At 37.1% G+C, this 23,305-nt stretch overlaps 1 protein-coding gene across 2 annotated transcripts; it reads right to left on the reverse strand.

The window, feature by feature from the left end:
• Positions 1-1,434: 1,434 nt before the first annotated feature.
• Positions 1,435-9,022, reverse strand: LOC132125004 (DET1 homolog). 2 transcript variants are annotated; one of them, XM_059536199.1, is made up of 6 exons: positions 8,793-9,022; positions 7,457-8,225; positions 5,047-5,400; positions 4,651-4,841; positions 2,175-2,366; positions 1,435-1,812 (listed from the first exon to the last, which is right to left on the reverse strand). In XM_059536199.1, exons 2-6 carry the CDS (start codon positions 8,207-8,209, stop codon positions 1,623-1,625), a joined length of 1,680 nt encoding a protein of 559 aa, XP_059392182.1. In that variant the 5' UTR covers positions 8,210-8,225; positions 8,793-9,022; the 3' UTR covers positions 1,435-1,622. The 2 variants fall into 2 exon arrangements, with proteins under 2 accessions (XP_059392182.1, XP_059392184.1); XM_059536201.1 differs by having other exon boundaries at positions 7,457-8,238.
• Positions 9,023-23,305: the final 14,283 nt, after the last annotated feature.

Below are 23,305 nucleotides of genomic sequence, written 5' to 3' on the forward strand. Positions count from 1 at the left end.
CTCTGTCTAAAAGCGCAGGCAGCCACAACAATGACAGCTATAAAAGCCTGTGACGAGGTCGGACTGAAAGAGCATGGCATAACATCTCTGTCGGCACCAATTTTGTTGTGGTAAATGTTTTAGTTCTTCTCTCTCTTTATCTAATTAATTCTCTCATACCCGGAGCAGTGTGGATCATCTGTGATGGGGACAGGTCACCACGACACATAACAGAAACACAAAAGAAGGAAGAACGCGATGGCGAAACGTTGAATAATGCAATCACAATTCACAGCGTTTCACTTAATTTTCTCCTCAATCAAGTGTACTGTACGTTTCACCTTTTTTCTCTCTCTCTCCCCCCTCTTTTTTTTCCCATGCAGCGCAAAACTAAACTGATTGCACAGGGAAATTATAACCCCGGTAAGATTTTTTTGTTCCATACCACGGCAGCACCATTACAGATGAATTAAATGAGAGAGAAGCCCTACAAAGCACAGTCGACACCCTCCCACTCCCGCCCACGCCGAACCCTAGGATCACACTTTTCAATCCAGTCCGCGGCTAAAAGCATTCATTCCTGCGTTCAGGGGCCCCACGCACAACCGCGCCTGGAGCACCTACAAGAACGCGGTCATCTTGCTGGACAGGGGAAATTTCTGTCAGTAACTAGCGGGATATCAGGGATTCGTATTCATGAAGCCTTGAGAGAATGATTACACTTACAGTAGTTGCACTTAGGGGTCCACTCAAAAAAAATGGCACTCTGCGGAACTTCAAGAAAAGAAAGCTTTTAGACTGGTGGGGGAGATCTGACATGCTCCTTTCCCACCGAGACGGGCGACTCCAAATACAAGTCGTCTGGGATTTGCTCGTTCGATTTATTAGTTATAATTGCATTTTGGCTTCATTATGAAGAGGGAAAAATCTTTTCCCTCAGTATGGAAGTTCACAAAAACACTGGTGTTTTAAAGCTGTCGCAATCTCCCGTATTGTCCTTCAATCAGCATTGAAGTGCTTGTTAAAACAGATGCATTTTCAACCTCTGCTCTATCAACTGAACAATCGTATTCCCCCAGGGAAGCCTCTCACTTAGTAAACTGGCTATAATGAATCAATTTCAGAACTAGTTTTTGTTGTTATTATTGTGGCATTAGTGTTGCGTGCTTCGAACCCTCCTCCGTTTTTGGTTAATGCTGGTCGACTATGTGGGAGCTGGCTTGGTAATGGAAGCTGAACTATTATATTAGGCTTTTGAGGGGAAAACTGCTAAAAGGGGGCATTAACATATTCTATACTTTCTCTGCTAATCAAAAATGGCAGATGACGAATGTGAACTGAGGATATCTTAATGTTCTGTCAGTTTAAACGACGCTGAAAAACGAAAACATCTGTTCTGACAGTAATCTTTCACCTTCAACGAGAAAAGGCAGGACAATGGGTCAAACAATACTGTAATATAAATAAACCATTTTATTTTGCACATTGCATTTTAGTTAAAGAACGGAAAAGCTAAAGATAAAAACACAGTGTAAATGCATAAAAGACATCACATTTGTAATAAATAAAACTTTAATATAAAAAGGATGTATAAAAGAAAACAGAGTCTCTCAAAGCGCACGTCTCTACTCACACATGCGTTATCATACGCATCCATGGCGCATATGAAAGTTGACGACATATTCGGCGTTGGTGCGCTGCACAGAGATGGCGAACGGCTCAAAGGGATGGAAGGTGAACGCGACCAGTCTCCTGACCGCATGGTTAATGGGTCTGCCCAGCAGGCCTGCCTGGATCTTAAATTTCAGCAACCCCGAGTCCCTTGCGTAGAACCTGCAGGAGGAAGGGGAAAAAGCAGTGTCAGTTTATTACGATCCCAACTCGCTCAACAGCAAGAAACCGGTGTGTTTTACAGAACAGCTGAACCGTTGTTTAGTACATCAGAGAGTTATGGTAACATTTGTCAGGGACATTTTTGAGGACTCTCAGGAAGTGTTTTAAAGATCGCCTGTCACGGCATGAAATTACACTTCAGTGTTTCAAGATTTAACAAGGAAGTTGATGCAGACCTCACGCTGGGCCTCATTTTCCACTGTACTGAAAAAGTGGGCATACATTCTGTATTTGTTTTTAATTGCATAAAACAATCCACTTCTGAACTGGTTAATAAAAGAGACTTTTAAAATCAGAGTTACCGTATGGGATGATCGCCACAGGTCTTCGGCCGTTCCATGACTGACACCCACTTATCGTCATAGCTGAAGAGGGAGAGGTCCAGATATGGGCTGCTGCTGTAGGACTGAGCACTGATGGGCAGCTGCCCGAGAAGCCTCCTGACCGCCTCTGTGTGACCTCCATATTTGGCATTCACGATGGTGTCTTTAAACCTGGGCACAAACAAACCAGTCCATATATAATGTGACTCAAAAAAATTAAAATAACACCTATGAGTGTTTACATGCTGTATTAACTAGGGATGCATGATATTATCGGAACGTTATCGATATCAGAATTTAAAAAAAATATACCGATATGCCTTGCCGATAAGACAAATAGCTCTCATGTGCTCAGGGTATGATAGTGATAAGATCACGTCAGCAGTGTGGTCACTCTTGAAGCAAACTTTTGCCTGAAAGATGATTAGGTTCACTGTTTTGAATCGGTGCATTTAATTTGAAAATGCACATTCAGAATGACACTTCCGGTTTGTTCAAGAGAGTCAAGAGACTTTTTGTCCAAGAGAGTCAATTTTATTACAGTAATTTTAAAGGCTTTAAATGTACTCTCATTGAAAAAAAATTCCGTAATTTGTTTATAATTTCTGCACGGGAGACTTAGTGTTGTTTCAAAACAAAGGGAAATATATTTCCGAATCAGCATTGACTATCGGCTAAAATTATTTGAAAAATATTGTCATATGGGCAAAAATATAACAACATACATCCCTCTTACCAAACACAAAAAAGAGAGAAAAGAAACCAAGAAAAAAAAATCTTCTTAAAGAAATGTTATTCTTTTAGCAATGATGCATTAAATGGATGAACAGTAAAAATAATTTTTGTAATATTTTCAAATAAATGCTCTTCTTTTGAACTTGCTTTTCATCAATCCCTAAAAAACACTGGGGAAAAAGTATCTTGGTTTCTACAAAATATTAAGCAGCACATCTGTTCTCAATAGGGATACACCGATCATGATTTTTCATGGCCGATTCCGATACTGATTTTTTTACAAGCAAACTGGCCGATTCCGATAACGATTTCAGATTTTTTTTTTCTTTAAGCAACAAACAAGAAAGAAGGAAAGTATGCATAAACAAGATGTTTATTTAGTATTTAAAAGGCCAAACTGGCTTTTGGCTATTGAAAACAATAACCGTAACCATCTGAAATTAACGGGAGTAACTGCACAGTAAGCAGCCTACATTCAATACAAACATAGAAGGTACAGACATCAGCATTTAGTTTTGTTTTTGAATTGGGCTGAAACTACATAGAACTGGCCTTAAATTAAAACATTAACTGTAACCACGTGAAATTAAAGGCAACAACTGCATAGTTCTACAATCCAAACAACACAATCAACACATATTCAATAAGATGTTTCTTAATCAGCACTCAGTATTTGTTTTAGCTTTTAAATTTGGTTTTTAATAAAAAAAGGTCTTTACCAGTGAGACTAAATAAAAGTATGCTTTATAAATAAATTATTACAAAATGTTAAAATCAAATAATGTTGGTGCGAATAAAACAAAGATGCAAAGTGTTTCATTTGTCCAATTAAAAAAATAATTGAGCTGAACATACCTTCACTGTCGCTTGTGCAGGGCAAGGACAGGTACAGTACGCTCGGGCAGATTCACTGAGCGCAGGGAAGGGGCTCTTATTTGTTCACTTCCTGCTATCTGTGCTTCAGACATGCAGCTCTGCACTTCCAGTGCTGAACGGCTGCCCATGTCCTGCGCACAGATTTCGAAATACTTCCACACAAATGATAGCGAATGATTACAATGTAGTCTGTGCACACAGGCACACTTCCGGAAAAAATTGGACGAAAAAAAGACCAAAAACCGGCCGATTGCTGATCGCGTATTTTGAGCAAAAATCATCCGGTTCCAATTTATGGCCAGTCAACTAGGCATCCCTAGTTCTCAACAATGATTATAATGAGAAATGTTTCTTGAGAAGTGAATCAGAATATTATTATGATTTCAGAATGATCATGTGATGCTGAAGACTGGAATTATGGCTGCTAAAAATTTAGCTTCAAAGGAACAAATTCTATTTTTAAAATATGTAACAGTATAACAATATAACAAAAAGCAGTTATTTGAGATTATTAATAAATGTGGCTCTGGTGAGCATGAGAGACTTTACTAAAAAAAAAATTAATCAATAAAAACACGCAACAAAAGAAATCTGTATTCTGCATCGTTTTGAATGGATGAGGTTTTTTCAGAACCTTTAAGTTTTGTTGCTTTTATTTAGAACCTGTATTTCTGAGGTCTAAATAATTAGGGTTTTTAATATAAAAAGATGTCGGCATGAGCAAGCTCCCACCCAATATGTAGAGCACCCCATTTACGCCGAGTCACTGTTGGAGTCAGACAAAGTGAGACAGAACGTCAATTTGTAGCTTGTGAATTGGCCTTGCTTGATATTTATATCTCACCTGCGCTGCACCTGACGGGCAAAGTTGTTGCTGGAAGCAGAGCAGGGGAACTGCACAGCCTCGCTGTGGAGCGTGGCGTTCCGGAAGAGGTCACAGAAGTTTTCAAAAAGCTCCAGAAGTTTGTCTGAAGTATTCTCGAAAACCGCAATAACTTCGGTGGTTAGCATATTGTAAACCACAAAGAAAGAGGGCTAAAAGAGGAGAATTGAGAAGGTAGTTTACACAATATTTTACTTCTGATCCACCAAAAATGGCGCAACACAAATCTCAAATGTATAAAGATTCACACCAAAACAATAACAAGTATTATATCTTACACTACAGGAGATTAAGGGATGATGCCAGCAAGGGCATATCTGACTGAATCTCTGGTTACTAAGTGCTGGTGGTTTGTACCTGTGAGGGGTCAGTGACCCTCAGCGTGACCACGTCTTCACTGGTGTACTTTATGAACAGGTGATGTTCATCCAGGAGCTGCATCTTCCACATGCGCAGCTGTCTGAGCTGATCGAAGAACTGAAAGAACCGGCGTTTAGCCATGGCGCTGCCGTCCTGCTCTGCTCTCCTCCACAGGTACACCAACAGACGGTGTTTTAAGGAGTTGATGGTCTTCTCCTTATACAGACGGGAGAAACCGGGCTGGCCTTCAGCCTGGGCCTCAGAGTAAACAGCAGACAGTGTCAGCAGGTCATCCTCGTAGCAAAAACGACCAATAGTGCGCACGTCAAGGAAGGATCCTTCCGGTGTGACCTGGTCAGGAAGGACAATCGAAAATAAATTTAGTTGAATATTTTAGTAAGTTTAATATTTTGGTAAGAAGTAATTAAGGGGCAAATTCCTTTTCCATTTTAGTAAAGAAATCACAGAAAACTTTGGAAAGATGTGGGGGGAAATTGATTTTTTTATTTTTATTTTTTTATAAATAAATTTAGTTTAGAAAATGCACATATTTTAAGAATATATATCTTGTATTTAAGAAAACATTTTATACATTAAATATTTGAATAAAAAAATTGATTACTGTATTTATTGGCATTTTTGCTATTTACATTTGCCCAAAAATGTAGAGAAATAGAGAAGTTCCAATTCAAACCTGTGATGCCTGCAGAAGTAACATGGTCTGACAAAATAAAGTTTTATAAACAATTGTAGGGCTGTGCAAAAAATCTAATGGGATTTTCATGCGCATCTCATCAGTAAAGATGCTCCTGTTATTAGAAGTATATCTCCAGCACGTGCATTCAGATCAGGGTTGCCAGTATTTCACAACAAAACCTGCCCAGTTGCTTCTTAAAACTAGTCCAAAACTAGCCCAATCGCGTTTCCAGGAGGTTCCCCGATAAAAATTGCTTCCCGGAGTTAAAATATACCTTGGTAAAATTCACATTTTAGGGGCTAAATATCACGTTATTGGTATTGGGGTTGCTTCAAACCGCGCACATGAAAAACAATCGCAGACTTGGCAACACTGGTTCAGGTGGAGAGGCAGTTACTACACAGAGCCGTAGTCTACCGACAACTAACACAAAATCGTTTTCAAAATCGACAAAGAATCGCCTGCGATTTTAACATCGATTTTGTGTAGATTGTCAGTGAATTACGGCTCGGTGTAGTAAATGCCAACCAGTGTTGCCAAGTCTGTGGTTGTTTTTCATGTCCGCGGGTCGAAGCGATCCCAATAAAAATAACGTGATATTTAGATATGTATGCCCACTTTTTCCCTAAAATGCGAATTTTACCAAGGCAACCCTGCTAAAAAAATGTATATTTTAACCCCGGGAAGCAATTTTTATCGGGGAACCTCCTGGAAACGCGATTGGGCTAGTTTTGGATTAGTTTTTAGAAGCAACTGGGCAGGAATTGTTGTGAAAACCTGGCAACCCTGATCCGAACGCACGTTCTGGAGATATATTAATAATTACAGGAGCGTCTTTACTGATGAGATGTGCATGAAAATCGCATTCGATTTTGTTGCACAACCCTAAACAATTGTCAATAAAGTATAAAGCATATGTCTAATATTTAAGAATATGTTTGATGTATTTAGTGTTCCTATTAAAAAAAAATGATTTCTCTATTTCTGCTTATGAAATTTTAATATACTATGGTTACAAAAGCAACATGTTTTGCAAAAATAAACTTATTTGTTATATATAATTTTGTTATATAATATTTAAAAAATATATATATTTCATATTTTGTATAAGATATATTCTATATATTTAATAACTGAACAAGAAAATATATTTCTCTTTTCTTACATTTTTGCCACTTACATTTGTGCACAAAATAGAAAAACAAAATAATAAAATAATAAATTTTCTTTGATAAAAAAAAAGTTAATATTTTAAGATTACATTTTAAATTTGAAAACATTTTTCTATACTTTTTATTTTAATTTAAAAAAAAACAAGATTTCGGGCATTTTTCTTATTTATACATAAACAGACCAATGACAATAAATTCTGGGTATAAATTGGGTGATGGGACTGGAAAATGGCACAAGCTTGAGTCACTAACCTGAACAACAATGTCTGACTGATTTAGTTTAATAACTGTTAATATTTTAAGATTTTTGATTCAAGAAAATAATATAGACTTTTTTAGGCATTTTTGCTACATTCTTTTAAACAAGTTTGTTAATAATATTTAACAAAAGAAAAAAAATAATGATTTTTCTTTCTTTTCTGATTTTGTACGTTTTGCAATCTGTATTTGTATGAACTGTAGAGAACTGACAGAAATGGTAGGAATAAATAGAAATAGAAATAAAATACAATGTATAAGACAGTTGCGGGTAATTTACCTGAAAGACATGTATGGTCTGTTGCTGCACAGAAAGCACTGCCAGTATATTTCTGTACAGATACAGTCCCTGATTGTGTGACAGAATGATTTTGTCACATTTAAAGGTGCGTGTATCACACAGCTGGCCCGTGTGCAGGTCTATGATGTGCAGTGAGTAGTCCTCAAGAGGAGAGCGTGGGTTTGGTGTCACAGATTCGTTGTTTCTGTACACCTCAAAAAAGTGTGGATGTGGTTCCTCAGGCAGGTAAGCAGCTGAGCCAACGATCACATAACGGCAGTCATCAGTGAAAAGACTGCACTCTCTATTCAAGTGCTCACCGTTGGAGGCCACGTTGGTGACATGGAGAAGAGAAAAGAAGCGTTCAAAGAGTCTGCCCCTGATGTTGAGGGAGCGCTGGTCATTCCCATTGGCCAGCGTTTCTCCCTCCTGACCCTGAAGAAGATCTTCTGCAGCTTGGCATCCTTGGTACTCATAGATTTCCAAAGAAGTCTGATCAGAAGAAAATGCAATAAAGCAGCGTCCGTCAGGGGAGAACTTGCGCAGGAAGCAGGGCGGCTTCTCTACATTCACCACTGTGAAGTTGGGGAACAGGTTCTGGTGGAAGCAGCGCACACGGTACCAATGTGCCCCGACTGGACCGGAGGAGATCCGACGCCTTTCTAGCCGGTGGACCACGTTCTGATTTTGGATGCGTCTTGGCTTCAGAGTGGGGAAATCCTCCTCTGATGTAGTGTTGTGATGAGAAGCCATTATAATAGCTTTAACACTGCAAATGAGAACTGAAATAGTTAATTAATACAAAGCAAATAGAACAGATCTCTCTAGAAATTAATTTTAGATGCTAATACAAACAAAAAGACAAGCTTTACAGTTGCTAATTATTATTAGAAAATTATTATTCAATAATAAACACAAAGCAGATCTCCACACAAAATGAATTTGAACAATACTTTAAATTAAAAAAAAACAGGCAGCCATTATAAAAGCTTTACCACTGAAAAGAAGGAATTAAAAAATTGTTAAAAGAGATCATTATAATCAAGTGAATAAATGCAAAGCAGACTGAACAAAACTATTTTATATAAAACACACACATTATATATATATATATATATATATATATATATATATATATATATATATAAACAAACGAGCAGGCAGACAGACAAGTGCATGCAGAAACAGACATATATTTCTGCTTTGAAACTCCTTTGTTGCTTTTTTTGTTTGACTTTATAGTTAAAGGTTAATAAGCTCGTTTAAAATAAATCAAATTAATACATCAGTATGAAGACCAAAACACCAGCAGATGAATAAGTTATGCATAACTTACCTTTCCGTCCACTGAAATACTTCTCATGATAATATTTACACAGCTTTAGCTCTCTGAGAGCGCAGGCATGGCCAAGAGACAACCTACAAACGTATAAAATAAAACACACAAGCGAGAATCTTTGAAAATGAGGTACAATGCGCTATAAAAGTTTATTTGGCAGTGTGAATAAGTTTAGAGCTCTGTTCGCTGTCTAACCGCCGGAAGTCTCTGGCACTCGTCGAGCTCTGCGTATAAACAGAGGACAAGAGGCGCAGAGAGTGTCACAGCGCCCCCTTCAGCAGCGGCGAAACAGCGCAACTACACCTCTGTGGTAATAAAGAACGAGCGATTTGGATTGATGATGTTCTGTCAAATTATTAAACCGTTGAAATCAGTAGTTTTGGATGAATATGTGAGCTCTGGGTATCCACGCTGCTAATCAGTTTGGTCTTCTGAGGATATTATTACTGTCATTGACAAAATAGAAATGATTAAGGAAGGAAGTAACTAAGGAAGAAGTTTAAACCACACTAAACCAGAGGGTTTCCCTGGTCTCCCAGCACGGCCAGGCTGTCTTTTTGAGACTTTTTAGCAGAGGTGGAAAGTAACGAATTACATTTACTCGCGTTACTGTAATTGAGTAGCTTTTTTGTGTACTTCTACTTTTTTAAGTATTTTTTTTAATCTGTAATTTTACTTTTACTTAAGTATATGTAGTTTGAAGTATTGTACTTCGCTACATTTTAAAACACATTAATTACTGAGTAAAAAAAAATCGCTCCCTGGAAGCTATGTCAGTAAATAATGGGCAGGAGGGCAAACTGGCGCTAAAATCACAAGAAAGATGCAGACGGACAAAACAGGCGTTAGTGGTGCAGACACCGCTGAAAACGAAACCCCGTCATATTCTGAAGTTGAACTTGAAGGAAATGAAGTGAACCCCTGCCCATATTTATACTCTATTATGCTGTGTATGCTGTGCTTGCCTAGGGAGACCAAACTAGCAGTTTATAAAATCTCGACAAGACATCAACCCCACGTAATGTAAAAAAAAAAACAACGGTCAAATATGTACTATTGTGTATTATGTATTGTGTTAATCAGCTACAAGTCGGCTGACTCGATTTTCTTCTCATACATTCCCGCAGCGTCACAGTGCATTTCCCTAAAGAAGCCAAGCGACTTCAATGGGGCTTTCTTTGAACAGTTTTTTTCTGTGCTCCGAAGCTAGACGGTCATTGGATAAATGCTGCGATTATGTCCCGCCCACGGACGCTCAGCGTCTCTGGAGGTGAATGAAGACTGGGCTTCCGCGTGATGATTGGAGGATCTGTCGATCTCCTTTTGACTGACAGCGGTCTGCACCATAAGAAGTCGGTGAAGCTGTTTCACGCTCAGTCCCATGATCGCGGATTTCTCAAGTGTTTGAAAGACAAACTGCGGCAATATTTCTTGATATTTGTAAAATGCAGAACCACCACAAAATTGAATTGGTAACTAAGATTGAAAATGTGCGCGCGCACGCACGCACACACACACACACACACACACACACACTATAGCCATCTAGTGGTTAAAGTGATTTATTACAATTTTTAAACTGAATTTCCCCAAAAATGGGCAAAAATCTTACATTAAACCTTATAAAATTATCCATGGTATCCCCATGTATGAAAGTTAGAAATCTGGGTCTTTTATGAAGTGAATTTTACCTGAAATGCTTTTTTCTTTTTTTGTAAAAAAAAAAAAGCCTATTTAAATAAATATTTATTTATTTATAGAAATGTAAAAGATTTAAATCCTCCAAAAACTGTACAAAGTTTAGTAAAAACATAAATGAACAGAGTAAAATTATATTTGTAAAAAATTTAAATATTTTACTATTACAAAATGAAATGTTATTGTCTGGGGTCAAAAAGACCCCGAGTGTCACTACAAATGAAGACCATCAGAGGGTTATAATGTAGGCCGAAAATGAGCTTCCCCTCTTTGAAAGACCAGCAGCCGCCAATGATATATATATATATATATATATATATATATATTTATATATTTATATTTATATTTATTAAATATATATTTATATTTATATATATATATTTATATATATATATATATATTTTTTTTTTTTACAACAGGACAGCAAACTAAGAGACTTGCGTTTTAGACACCATATTGCCGGTTTTTGCTCTATTTCTACAACAAAAATGTATTCCAAACACAGCCACCAAAGCAAAATTTTGCATCTCTGAGCAACATGACAGTGTTTCGTTTCTGAATGAATCAACCGTTTAAATGATTTGGTTCAATCGCAATGACTCACTTATTAACAGTGACTTGCTGACACATACTGGCCATTTTAATTTCACATTTAAAGTATCTTTTGATTTTTTTTTTTTATAATTAAGTTTTTATAATTTCAAATGAGCATTCAACATTTTATGTCTGGCATATCAAAACATTATTCATGCATTTGTAACTGCAGGTTAAATGCATTCTTGTCCTGCACTAAACAGTGTGTAAATACATCTAAATGCCACGTCCGATGAAGCTTTTGCATTTCCTCTGTATTGAAAAGATGAGTTTGTTGATAATGATTTGCCTGGTAACAGCCCAAATGTTTTATTATTCTAAATAACTGATTCCTTTAATTAAAAACAACTAGTTTGAGATTAATAGACCTATCCCAGGGGTGTCAAACTCAGTTCCTGGAGGGCCGTAGTTTAGTTCTAACCCTGCTCCAGCACACATATCATGTAGTTTTCAAATAAACCTAAATGATTAGATTAGCTGGATCAGGTGTGTTTAATTAGGGTTATATCTAAACTGTGCAGGACTGTGGCCCTCCAGGAACTGAGTTTGACACCCTTGGCCTGTCCCATTTTTGACTCCCTCCCACTGTTAAAATGTAACTAAGTAATTTTTACTCTGAGTAAATTTTAAATGAGCTACTTTTTACTTTTACTTGAGTTGATTTTTTAGACTGGTACTTTTACTTGTACTTAAGTAAAATTTCATTAATGTAATGGTACTTTTACTTGAGTAGAATATTTTTGTACTCTTTCCACCTCTGCTTTTTAGAATGTTTTTTGGCTATTTTCAGTAGGTCCCACTGGGAACTATCATGCTGACCAACTTAACCAACTAGTTTAAACCTACAAACCACTTTAGGCTGTTTAAGGTGATTTTCAGAAGGGACATCCCAGAAAGCACACGTATGTCTGCAAGATGTCTGTTAAACATCTCTTGATCTGGAAAGCATGTACAAACATCCGACAGACGTCTTGAAGATATCAGTTTTACATGAATTTTAAATCATAAACATCTTAAAGACATCTAATAAACATCTATTTGACACTGCAGATGAGCAAACACTCTAAAAAATACATCTTGCAGATGTAAATTCAGACATCAAATAGACTTCTCTGAGATGTGCGTGTACTATCAGGGATGGTATAGAAAATAATCTGAATTTATTTTTCAGAAATGTCTTGCTCAGGGTTGGGTTGGCGAGAGTGTTACAACACTGCAGAAAAAAAAACACTCAAAGCTGGTTTGCTGGTCAAAAGTGGTCTAGAGCTAGATTTAAAGAGGTTTTAGGCACTTTCCATATAGTCTAACCTTTGTCCATGTTCTTTACTGTATGTTGAAAAACATTGAGAATCAGAGTAAGTAAACACAAATCAATCATCGGCAGACGAATCATTGATCATAATCAAAGCAATGAACATCTGAAATGCATTGGGATTGAGAAGGTTGTGAAGACATGTTGTGATGAAGACATTGAACAAAAATTATTACAAAGAATTTTTTTTTTCTTTTTCTTTATAAATATTAGCCAATAGCCCAAACGTCTGTGACATTCTATTCCCTTATTGTAAACTGAATAAAGAAACTTAAAAGTATAGATTTTAATTTTTAGTCTTAATTTTTGTTATACTCACCTAGTTTTACATGTCAAAGTCAGAAAGAGAGACAACCAGTTTTTTCCAGCAGGGTTATTTGAATATAGCACAAAAATAATCTAAATTTACTTTTCAGGTAGAAGAAATTTCTTGGTCAGGGTTTGGTTGGCGAGAGGTCTAACAAAAGGGAAATTTAGAACTGATAATTAGGGACAAAGCACTTCTCGTTTATGCACCCATTAGCAGAGTACACTGAAAAGGCAAAGCAGTGACAGATGAGGTCATCTCACTCTTTTGTCTTCCCTTTCTGCCATAGAAAAAAAATGACAAATGCTCAAAATGCCTTTTCACTTCCACGTTTTATGGCGCATTTGGACTTTGCAAATACACTTTTAATTCCCTGCCTTCCAGAAAATGTTTAAAATTATGATATTAACAAACCATTTTTAAATGTCAATTGACAGGGTAGTTCCGTGATGATTAGGACAGAGGTCAATAAATCTTTACAGAACGCCACTAATGGAGGTGACTTTCTGGTACAATTTCTTCTCTTTTTTTAGCTTACAATAGCTTATGGTTTTTATATTTTATTTTAGAATTTTTATAGTTTTAGCTTGTTGACTATAATTAGTCTGTCAGATAAAAAAATCGAATAATAATTAGGTTAACAAATATTCAACTCTTCATATGGAATGTTATTAACATGTTTCTTTCATCGCTATAATTAATTAAAATCCTTAGCATACATACTAATTCATAGATACATGCACGTGTTTGTCTGAAAAAGATTTTAAGCTTGATATTTCTTATGTGGAGCTCCAAAAATGGGACATGAGATAAAGTCTAATTTGCCCAAATTCATTTAGTTTTCTTCTCTCCAAAATGGATTTACGAGGGCTGAAAAATTGAAAAAGAAAAATGAATAAGAACTCAGCACAGAAGGAAACCTGTGTGCTTGGCCTTGAGAGTATGATAATGGATTTGTACCCAATTATCCTCGACCCAAGTATGTAGAGACCCGGTTGGTAGATTATATAAGTTGTAATCTTCAGTAATGGCAGGTTGTGAGCATGAAAGGTATTCCAGTGGAAAAACATGGGAAAAGAACATTACAGCTTTCCAAATGCGACATGCCAGCATTTTGAGTGCACTCTCTACCCACTGGCCAAAGCGCTTCGCTTATATGGACCAAAAACATGGTAGCTATAACATTATGGTATAGGCTTTGCATTTGAGATTTTTCCAAATAATGGCCTTTCATTCAGCTTTTTTCTCTTCATCAAGGGTCATCATCTTCCCTTTTAGGTTTTGTTTTTGTTTTTACATCCCCCTCCTCACTCTCCGACAAAATGCACGAGGACCCAGGAAGATTCATTTCCTCTGCATCCAGAGACCGAGTGGAAGATGGAGGGTCCTTAAGGCTGTTTTTTAAACTCATATGAGGGCCTAATGCCGGAGAAGCAAAACAAAGAGCACCAGGATATCACAAATTCTGCAGTAATGAAACTTTCACTGTCTATTCCAGACTCAAAAAATGGCCAGGCCAAAGAAGACTCCAAGTACACTCAAACCGGTGGCATATAGCCTTAATTATAAACTTATTGCCTGCTAGCCGTAATTGAAAAAAAGCCAATTTAAAAGGTTTCTTTTTGCGCAGAAGCAGCGAAGATGCTGTTTTTTAACAATTCTGGAAATTTGCGTTGCATAGAGGCTGTATTTGACATTTAAAAAGAAGCTTTTACCTTCTCAGTATATTTGGTACTCAGCAACATAATAGAATGTTGCCGTAATTGTAGCTTCCCTTAAACTTTACAGGGATTTTTTTCCAAGTCACAATTCCTTCTGTTCTGGATGCATTTATTTCCAATTGATTACACATTGTGACTTATATTCATGCATATTCTGCTCCTCTTTTCAGGCAAGATTCAGCAAGTTTTAAATATTGCTCGTCCTCAGAAAAGAAAAAAATAGAAATGGAAGCAATTATTTTGCAGAAAAATCAAATGGCACAGATCAAAAAGCCCACCAGGGAGCTAACAATGATGTTTGACAAAATCTAATCAAATAATTATGAATCATGACTGTATTTGCATTGTGACCAGGATGAATCAGGTGTCTGTACAATCTGAAATCAACAGGTTGCATTTTTCTGTTTCATAAAGCATCATAAAGGACTAAAATGAAACCTAAATTCAAACTTTCTCCAGTTTCATCTTTGAGTCATATTGAAATAAAAAGGCCTTTCTGGACTAAACAGAACTACAGAAATCTGCCTGCTGGCTGCTTGGTCGGTCTGTGTAAATATATTCTCCTAACACTAAACCCTCACAGATAGAAATAAAGCCATGTGCTCCCTCATTGGCGGAGAGGTATACATGGCTGGATTCTATTGGCCGTCTTGATCAGCTGACAGGATGCTGTTGCTTAGAAACATTGTTTCCTACCAAAGCCAGCCCTTCTCTGCAGCTTTGCCAGTCCAATCAATGTGGCCACAGACTGGCAGCTTATATCTCATGCTGTATTTCAAATATGTCTACTTAATGTGCTGCTTCTTATAAATGCGTATTTGATTTATAATTAATTCAAGCTCCACAATCAAAACCCAATTAGTAATATTCAGAAGATAACTGATGAGGTTATCGATACACTACAAACCATGGGATAAACATACATTTTGTGAGTGAATGTGTGTCAGTGTTCATCGGAATTCGAGTTGTTTACATGTGATATGGACTACAGATGCCATACAACACATTTCAGTCTCGTCTTTAAGTATCAGGCAAATTCTAAATCTGGTTTCCGTGGAAACCTCTCAGAGCCAAACAATGGATGAAGGGTAAAGGACAAGTGCAGGATGCCGATCTTTGTTTTGTGGATGCGTGTGTGAGCGTGCATGGAAGAAGGCTTGTGTGAGATATGGGCACGTTTGTGTGTGCGTGTGTGTTATGGGGGAGGGAAACATTCTGGACAGGCATAGTTGGGTTCATAATCAGCGCGTACAGTGTGTCATGGGACTATGTGTACAGAGTGCTCGCATCTCCTTGTACATCAGTCCTCGGTGAGAGCCGGAGACTGCAGGGCATGCAAATCAGGAGTGATTTCAACACCCTCTGCTTCATCTCCACCACGAATTTCAGCAGATTTTAAGTTTGTTTACTCCTTGTCATATTTCCCTTCAAGCAAATATACCCATGTGCACCTTTCTTTTGCATTCAGTCTTTTTTTTATTTTTTATAAAAGACTGTAAATGATTTCAAGTGAAAAGACTCACAAGTGATTATTTTTATATGGTACACTCTTAAATATAATGTTTTTTTTTGTTTGTTTGTTTGTTTGTTTTTTTACTGGCATCAATGGTTCCTTGAAAAACTTTTAATGTCCAGGGAATCTTTCCATTGCACAAAAGGTTTTTTATAGTGGAAAAATTCTCTTTAAGAATTGCTAACTCTTTAATGGTGTCGTTGATCATACACGCTTTTGGAACCTTTATTTTTAATAGTGATGGTTGATTTACTGCATTGTCGCATCTGGCAACACCTTGAATTTGGTCACCCAATTGGTTCTATAAAAAAAATCTTTAACAACCATGGAACCTTTCCATTCCACAAGGTCCATTCCATTTATTATAGTGAAGAAAAAAAAGATTCTTTAGGTTATTAAAAAAATAATAATAATAAATAAATTGCACACTTTAAAGTTGACCAAACTGTTCACTATAAGGTTCTCTGGGGAACCCGAAATGGTTCTTATATACACCAAACTGTTCACTATAAGGTTCTTTGGGGAACCCGAAATGGTTCTTATATACAAAAAAATGTATAATTCCAAAAGGGTTTTCATAGCGATGCATCTATAGCTCCATGAATAACTTTTAGAGGGATAGTTCACCCAAAACTGAAAATTCTGTCATTAATTATTCACCCTAAAGTCCTTAAGACCTTCGTTCATCTTTGAAACACAAATTAAGATATTTTTGATGAAATCCGAGAGCTTTCTGACCCTGCATAGACAGTAATGCATATTAACTATAAAGAACCGTTTGTGTAGTGGAAAGTTTCCATGAAGGTTCTTTGTGGAACCACAGATGTCAGTTAAGAACCTATATTATATAAGAATGTATGGCATTGCTGTGAAAATAACAGTGTATAGGTTGAAATACGTCACATCCCACATAACCTTGTATTTGGTCATCTGGAGTAAAGAAAAACAGGACAGAATCGTACCAGATGAGGGTGAAAATGTTTTAGGCGAGTGCCTTTTGTCTTGCATTTCTGTAATTGCGGCCACTCTCCTTAGCACTCGCTGATTGCTTCAGAGCCCTGTTGTGTGTGTGTGTTTTTTTTTTTGCTTGTATGGATCTCAAATCTTGAGCTTTTATGGGGCTCCGGGGGCTAGAGTGGAAGAGCAAGTAAGACAATATCTGCAGCTTTTCAGAGAGGACACCGCTCAGTTTAGGTCAGCAGAGATGGACCAGAAGTTTGGAAAGAAATGATTTCACCATTTTATCAAAACACGCTCTTTAAAGGGAGGCAAAGAGAGGTCAAGTGTAGAAACCACACTCAGGCAGAATTACCCTCTCACCCCTTAAGAAAGCTAAGGGGGTTCTCAGCAGGGAAGCCTGAGCACCGCACCACGCCTGCGCCAAGAAAGCCGGCCATCAGCGTGCAGCGGCAATTTCTGCCACTTGGGGATCACAGGTGAAAGGAAATTGATGGGCACTTTTCTATTATTAGTGCCAGTGAAGGAAACATTAGTGTCAGACGAACTTGTCGAGCTGCTTGTGGTTCTCTCCACCCATGTTCCCCAGAGAACTTTATACTTTTCTTGCCAGACTTGATGTATGTGGGCGCCAGATTTAGCAAAACCCCTCCCCACAAACATTAATGCTGGGAAAATAATCTTCAGCGCTGTGATCATTAGCTGATTAACACGGTTACCTGGAAAGGCTACACCTTCTGCCAGGTAATCGGGGGTTTCCTCGCAGGGGCTGCCGAACAGATGCTGCTTCTCGCTAAATACAATGAATTACTTATGGGCCGCTTAGCTAAACAAGGAATCGCTCTGTACAGGTTTGCATAACACTGATACGGACATCTGTCAATGTGACTTTTGAACCGCCTCTGCCTCAGCCTGACGGGTAACCTGATGCTTATCACTGCGTCGTTGGGCCGTGGGGTAGATTAGGGCCACTGGCAACCATAGATCTCTTTAATGAATAATGAAAACACCCCTAACCCAAGCTGACCTTTAAAATCGGGAGATTTCCTCCACATATAAATTAAGAATTATGTGTGTGTTTATATATATATATATATATATATATATATATATATATATATATATATATATATATATATATATATATATATATATATATATATATATATATATATATATATATATATATATATATATATATATCAATCATTAGGTTTGCTTTAGGATACCAAACTAACTCTTTCCATCACATCAGACAACAAGGTGAAACCATAGACTGTTTTTAAAAATCCACTTTAAAATTATAAAATATAAGTATATTAGGTATTTATAAGTAATTGGTAACAATAAGACCTCATCTGTACATTGATTCTTCCTTTAAAACGGTGCTTTTTATCTTCTGTTATATATATATTTCATTATATTTATTTATTATAAATTTGAGCACGTGAAGCAGCTGTGTGATCTGACACCTCTTTTTATTTTTAAGAGGGCACTTTTATCCCTACAACAAATTGGATCTCAAATTGTCTCTGGTTTTCCATGCATGCAGTTTGACAATTACATTGTATACCAAATGCCAATTTGCACATCTTGAGATTATTGGTTTTAATTAATTGATTGCAATCTCCATGATAAATACCCTGTTAATTTGGTCCTAATTACACACATGTCATTTGTGTGGTGTGACAGCAAAAATACAAATTAATAGCGATTAAGGAGGACACAAATCTCCAAACACTTGTGCCCTTCAGACATGCTCTTTGTATCTCATATTTATGCTTAAGATCGAATGATGCAGCTATAGTATTGTTTACAAACCCTCTCAACAACTGTGCACTTCAAATCTGTGATCAGAGCATGCAAAAAAGCACTGGGGATTCATGCTACACTGCTTTAAAGTTCCTTCTTGCTAAATCAGATAAACAAATTGACTGTACCTACATGATGGCCTCTGTCATACACGCAACCTTGTGGTAAAAAGGTTGAAGAAACAGTACTGAAATACAAAAGCAATCATGCAAATGCTGATAATTTACAGTAGAATGGCAGAAAAATGCATAAAGGCCTGACAAAACAACATGATGAACCGAACATTTCAGTCCCAGAGTAGACCAGAATAGTATTGTGAACACAATGGGGGGGACAAACAGCACATTTGTGCCTGAAAATACACCTCTTGTGGCTTTTTTCAACCAAATTATGGAAAAGTAAAATGGCTGTCTGCGCTTACTTGCAGCTGCTGTCTCCTAAGTGGATAAAATTCATGCTAAGGTAAAAACATAATTTCCCAATTTCTTTGTTGAGCATAGACAGCACTTTAATCCCATTTATTATTTTGAAGGAGATTCTGGCATTTAAAATTGGTCCATCTTATGAAGCACACAAAGGTTCTGTGCTGAAACAAGAATGTGTTAAATTTAACAGGGAAAAGAGGTACAATTCAGGTAAAAATAAATCTTACTTAAATTTTCAGGGGGGAAATGCACAGGCCTGTTTCTTCCCTTTGGACATTAGCCAAGAAAATGTAAAGCCGTGAGTAGGGCTTTAGGACTCGAGTCCGAGACATTTTTCTCTCGTCTCGGACTTGTCTCGGACTCGTTGCATTTGGACTCGGACTTGTCTCGGGCTTGGCCATTGGACTCGCCAAGTATTCTAGTTGGTCTCGACCCAGTCCAGCAAATAAAAAATTCTCCTTCAAAACAAAACCAGATTTGCATGAAGTCGCGACTGAAAACGTGTGGAAAACGCTAGGTGCGCCGCTTTCTCCTTTTTTCCAAAGCACTCTGTAGCCTGCAATCTACACTTGCGCTCCAGTGGCGTCTGCTGTTGCTAGGCAACCATGACCCGCTCTCCATGAAGACGCAGAAGTTTCAGCAAAGAATAAATTGATTTCCAGCACTAAAAATCCCTTGCAGTAGCTCTGCTAATAGATTCATTTAAAAATGGCTATCCATCCTTGTACAGCTATGATCATCTCTTTCTCCATCTTGGCTTAGCTTTCAATTTTGTTCTGGGAAAGGATGTGCATGACCAACGGTGCACTTGCTGCGACCTGAAAAGTTTAGATGTTTCTAATTTAATTTTCTACCTGTTAGATTGTGTTTTATTTACGTCTACACCTAGATAGCCTTAAACGTGATTTCTACTAGTCTGTTTTTTTATTAAAAAAAATGCTTGAGTTACTCGAGTCACATTAAATCGTTTTTTTTTTTATCAATAAACGCTTATTAATGTATAGCCTTATGCAACAATTACATAGGCTATGTAAATTTTAAAAACTTTATAATTATGACATATTTAAATGATCATGTAACAGCCAATATTTGTATCTGTAACAATCACAAAATTTTTCTATCTGCATTCGGATACAACGTCGTACAGTTACTTGATATGACTTTTTATCTTTTTTCTTCGTAGTTATCACTGAAAAGTATTTCGTGTTAAACTAAAATAATTATTAATTTCTAAAATAATATTTATCATGCAAGCAGAGAGATGTCATGAGAAACGACTGAATCCATTCAATGCGCACATTTTCATTACATTAACTCTTTAAGCGAGTCTTAATGTTTAATAAACTTCACTAAACAGATGTGTCTGTGCCGTGCAAACCAGCAAAAGGTAAAGATGCAAACACGTAGGACAAGTAGAAAATGTATCCGTATCTAAGTTGATAATTAGCCTAGGCTACTCTTGAGAGAACTGCTTTGGTTTTTGAGAGACTGAGACGCGCAACGCGGATCTTTTATTGGTGAGCGCGCTGTGCTTATTCCATTCATTCGTATCACATCATAGCCTAAGCTTTGCCTTTTAATTGCCTTTTAAATATATAAAAATACTAGAACGTGTATGATGTATTATTATAGGTAAAATTACTCTTGCAACGCTCTGATTTCTGAGAGATGCACAGAGAGGCGACAACAATGCGGTGTTTGATTTGCGCTCTTTTTGCTCATAAAGTTTACATTTATTCACTTCACACTCGTGACTTTAGTGCTCTCCGTATAATATTGGCTGATCCCCTGGCTGTTATCTAGCTAACACCAAACTGTGTCAGCTTCAGCCGTGTATTCAGGCAGAATTATTCCTTGTCCGTTGTTCGTATTTTAAGCCATTATCCGAGCAATTCCGAATAAGGTATTCGGCTTCAGGCACAACCCTAATTATTACATTACATATTTTATTTTTACATGCAACATAGATAAGGTCATAGAAAGTAACAGCTCCACGCAATATTGTAATTGTAAAATTCACGTCGTACTTGCAAACACTTTGTATGCATTAGCCTATGGTTAATGCATGCTGGAGTAGTTGATTGTTTCCGACAGAGCTCGACTATTCTATGCAAGCACTATTACAGTATGACAAAAATTTCGCTGTATTTATGTGCGCATGCCCAGTAGAGCCAAACGTATCCCTTCTAGCCTTGCATGCGTGTGCACTGTGCCAAGGCATCAGTCATATAATTTTTTTTACCACAGACATAATTTCAGCAAAAAAAAAGCATTATTAAGTAAATAAAATGAAAATAAAGTACATAAAAATAATTTGACATTACAGTTCCAAACTCTGTTCTAGAGGGCCAGTGTCCTTTATAGTTTAGCTCCCAGGGTCGTACTGGGGGTAAAACCAGTACTCATTACCAGGGCCCCAAAGGAAGAGAGGGCCCTTGAAAAGTATGAATCGGAAATATATTTTATTTTACCTGGATATTTTCATGGGTGGGGGAACCAGCTAATCAAGCTCTTACTAGACACACTAGAATCTTCCAGGTGTGTTAAGGCCAGTTGGAGCTAAACTTTTCGGGACATTGGAAATCCAGGATCTAGTTTGGAGACCCCTGTCCTACAGAGTTGTTACTTTGCACATGCTTTTTGATCATTATTACAAATAATAATGTAAAATTATTTTCTTAGAATAGGAGATATGCTGTCTCTCGCATCACATACATTATCAGTAGTTAAGTATGTGGTCTTGAAGAGGACCCTTTTTCTCTCATTTGGACTCGGTCTTGACTTGGACTCGAAACTTTTGGACTTGGACTTGACTTGGACTCAAACCTCTTTGGACTCGGTCTCGACTAGTCCTGGACTTGGACTTGACTTGGACTCGACAAAGCTGGACTTAACTACAGCTCTAGCCGTGAGACATTAGATCAGTCTTATTCACAGATCCACTGTTCTAATGTCTTGTGGAATGAATCAAAGCCATTACGACTTACAACAGCCCTCCTTTACCACAGCATAAACACATGTAGGTTTTGTAAACAAGCATAGACTAGCATTTAAATAAAGTCGAAGCAAAAACGGGGCACCTCCTCTGTGGACTCATCAGTGTCTTCTCCAATTGCATAACATCTTCACTTCCTCAGCACACACTGAGGACTCACATCGATCTCACTTACTGAGGACAAATGGTCATTAGGTGTCCATTTAATGAGCTCGGAAATCAGCATCCTGGATTTGGCACATCCTAAAAGACAGTACAAATTCAGTGCATGCTTCAAATAAACAAATATTTCATTAAACGTTTTATACATTATTTCATACCAGCAGCTTTTTTTAAAAAAAATAATCAGCTCTCTCAGAAGTGACAATGACTTTTGAAGATTCTTATCAGGTTTACCTGAAAATTGCCAGCATTCAGCAAGCTGGAAAGATGGTTAACTTGATTTAAACTCAATAATTGATTTGTCAAAAATCTGATTAGCTTCATTTTGAAGGTATATGTGGTTAAGCCTTGTAAAAAATAATGAATAAAAAAAGCAGAAAACGGAGCATAGCAGGGCATTTGAAGCAGAGACTAAACCTGATAATTCCTCCTAAAAATGATCAAAATAAAAAGCCCACTTGGTTATTGTATGCCGGTCCTTTTAAAATCAGCCCAAACTGTGTGTAAATGTGGCTGGGGGTAAAATATGCCCTGAATCTGCAGCTAAACACATTTAAATATTAATGAATAAATAAACATTACGGTAAGTGATGCATTTTATATTAGCCTAATTATACACAAACAACTAGTTCTGAAAAAAAAACCTTTGCCCCTCGCTGGTTTTGTAATGTTTTGACAATGTGTGTTGTATCTACTTATTCAAAAAAGCTAAAAAAGGACATTATATGAAATCACTATGTATTAATCGGAAGAAGATCAGTAATTTGGACTGAATCCAGTTGATAAAATTTGACTATGACAAAAATGTCTCAGTTATGGGTTTCATATACAACTGTTTGCATATTAACTGTATTTAGCTACCCAAATAGGCATTTTTTTCCTTCTGCTAAAGCCAACAATGTGCCTCCCCTGACACTTGTAAAATAAACAGTGCAAGCCAAAAAGAAAAAGAAAAGAAAAGCTGCTCGATTTGCTTCACGCAGGGCTGTGGTGCACCCTGACCAAAGTTAATCA

Source organism: Carassius carassius, chromosome 43 (assembly GCF_963082965.1).
Source record: "Carassius carassius chromosome 43, fCarCar2.1, whole genome shotgun sequence".
Lineage (NCBI taxonomy): Eukaryota > Metazoa > Chordata > Actinopteri > Cypriniformes > Cyprinidae > Carassius > Carassius carassius.

Excerpts from the sequence above, each read along its gene's own strand:
- LOC132125004 (XM_059536199.1), bottom strand. The coding sequence starts at position 8,209 with ATGGCTTCTCATCACAACACTACATCAGAGGAGGATTTCCCCACTCTG. Across the intron at positions 2,367-4,650 it reads GCCCGTCAGGTGCAGCGCAG|GTTTAAAGACACCATCGTGA; the intron begins GTGAGATATAAA and ends GTTTGTGCCCAG. Across the intron at positions 1,813-2,174 it reads TGTGGCGATCATCCCATACG|GTTCTACGCAAGGGACTCGG; the intron begins GTAACTCTGATT and ends TTCCTCCTGCAG.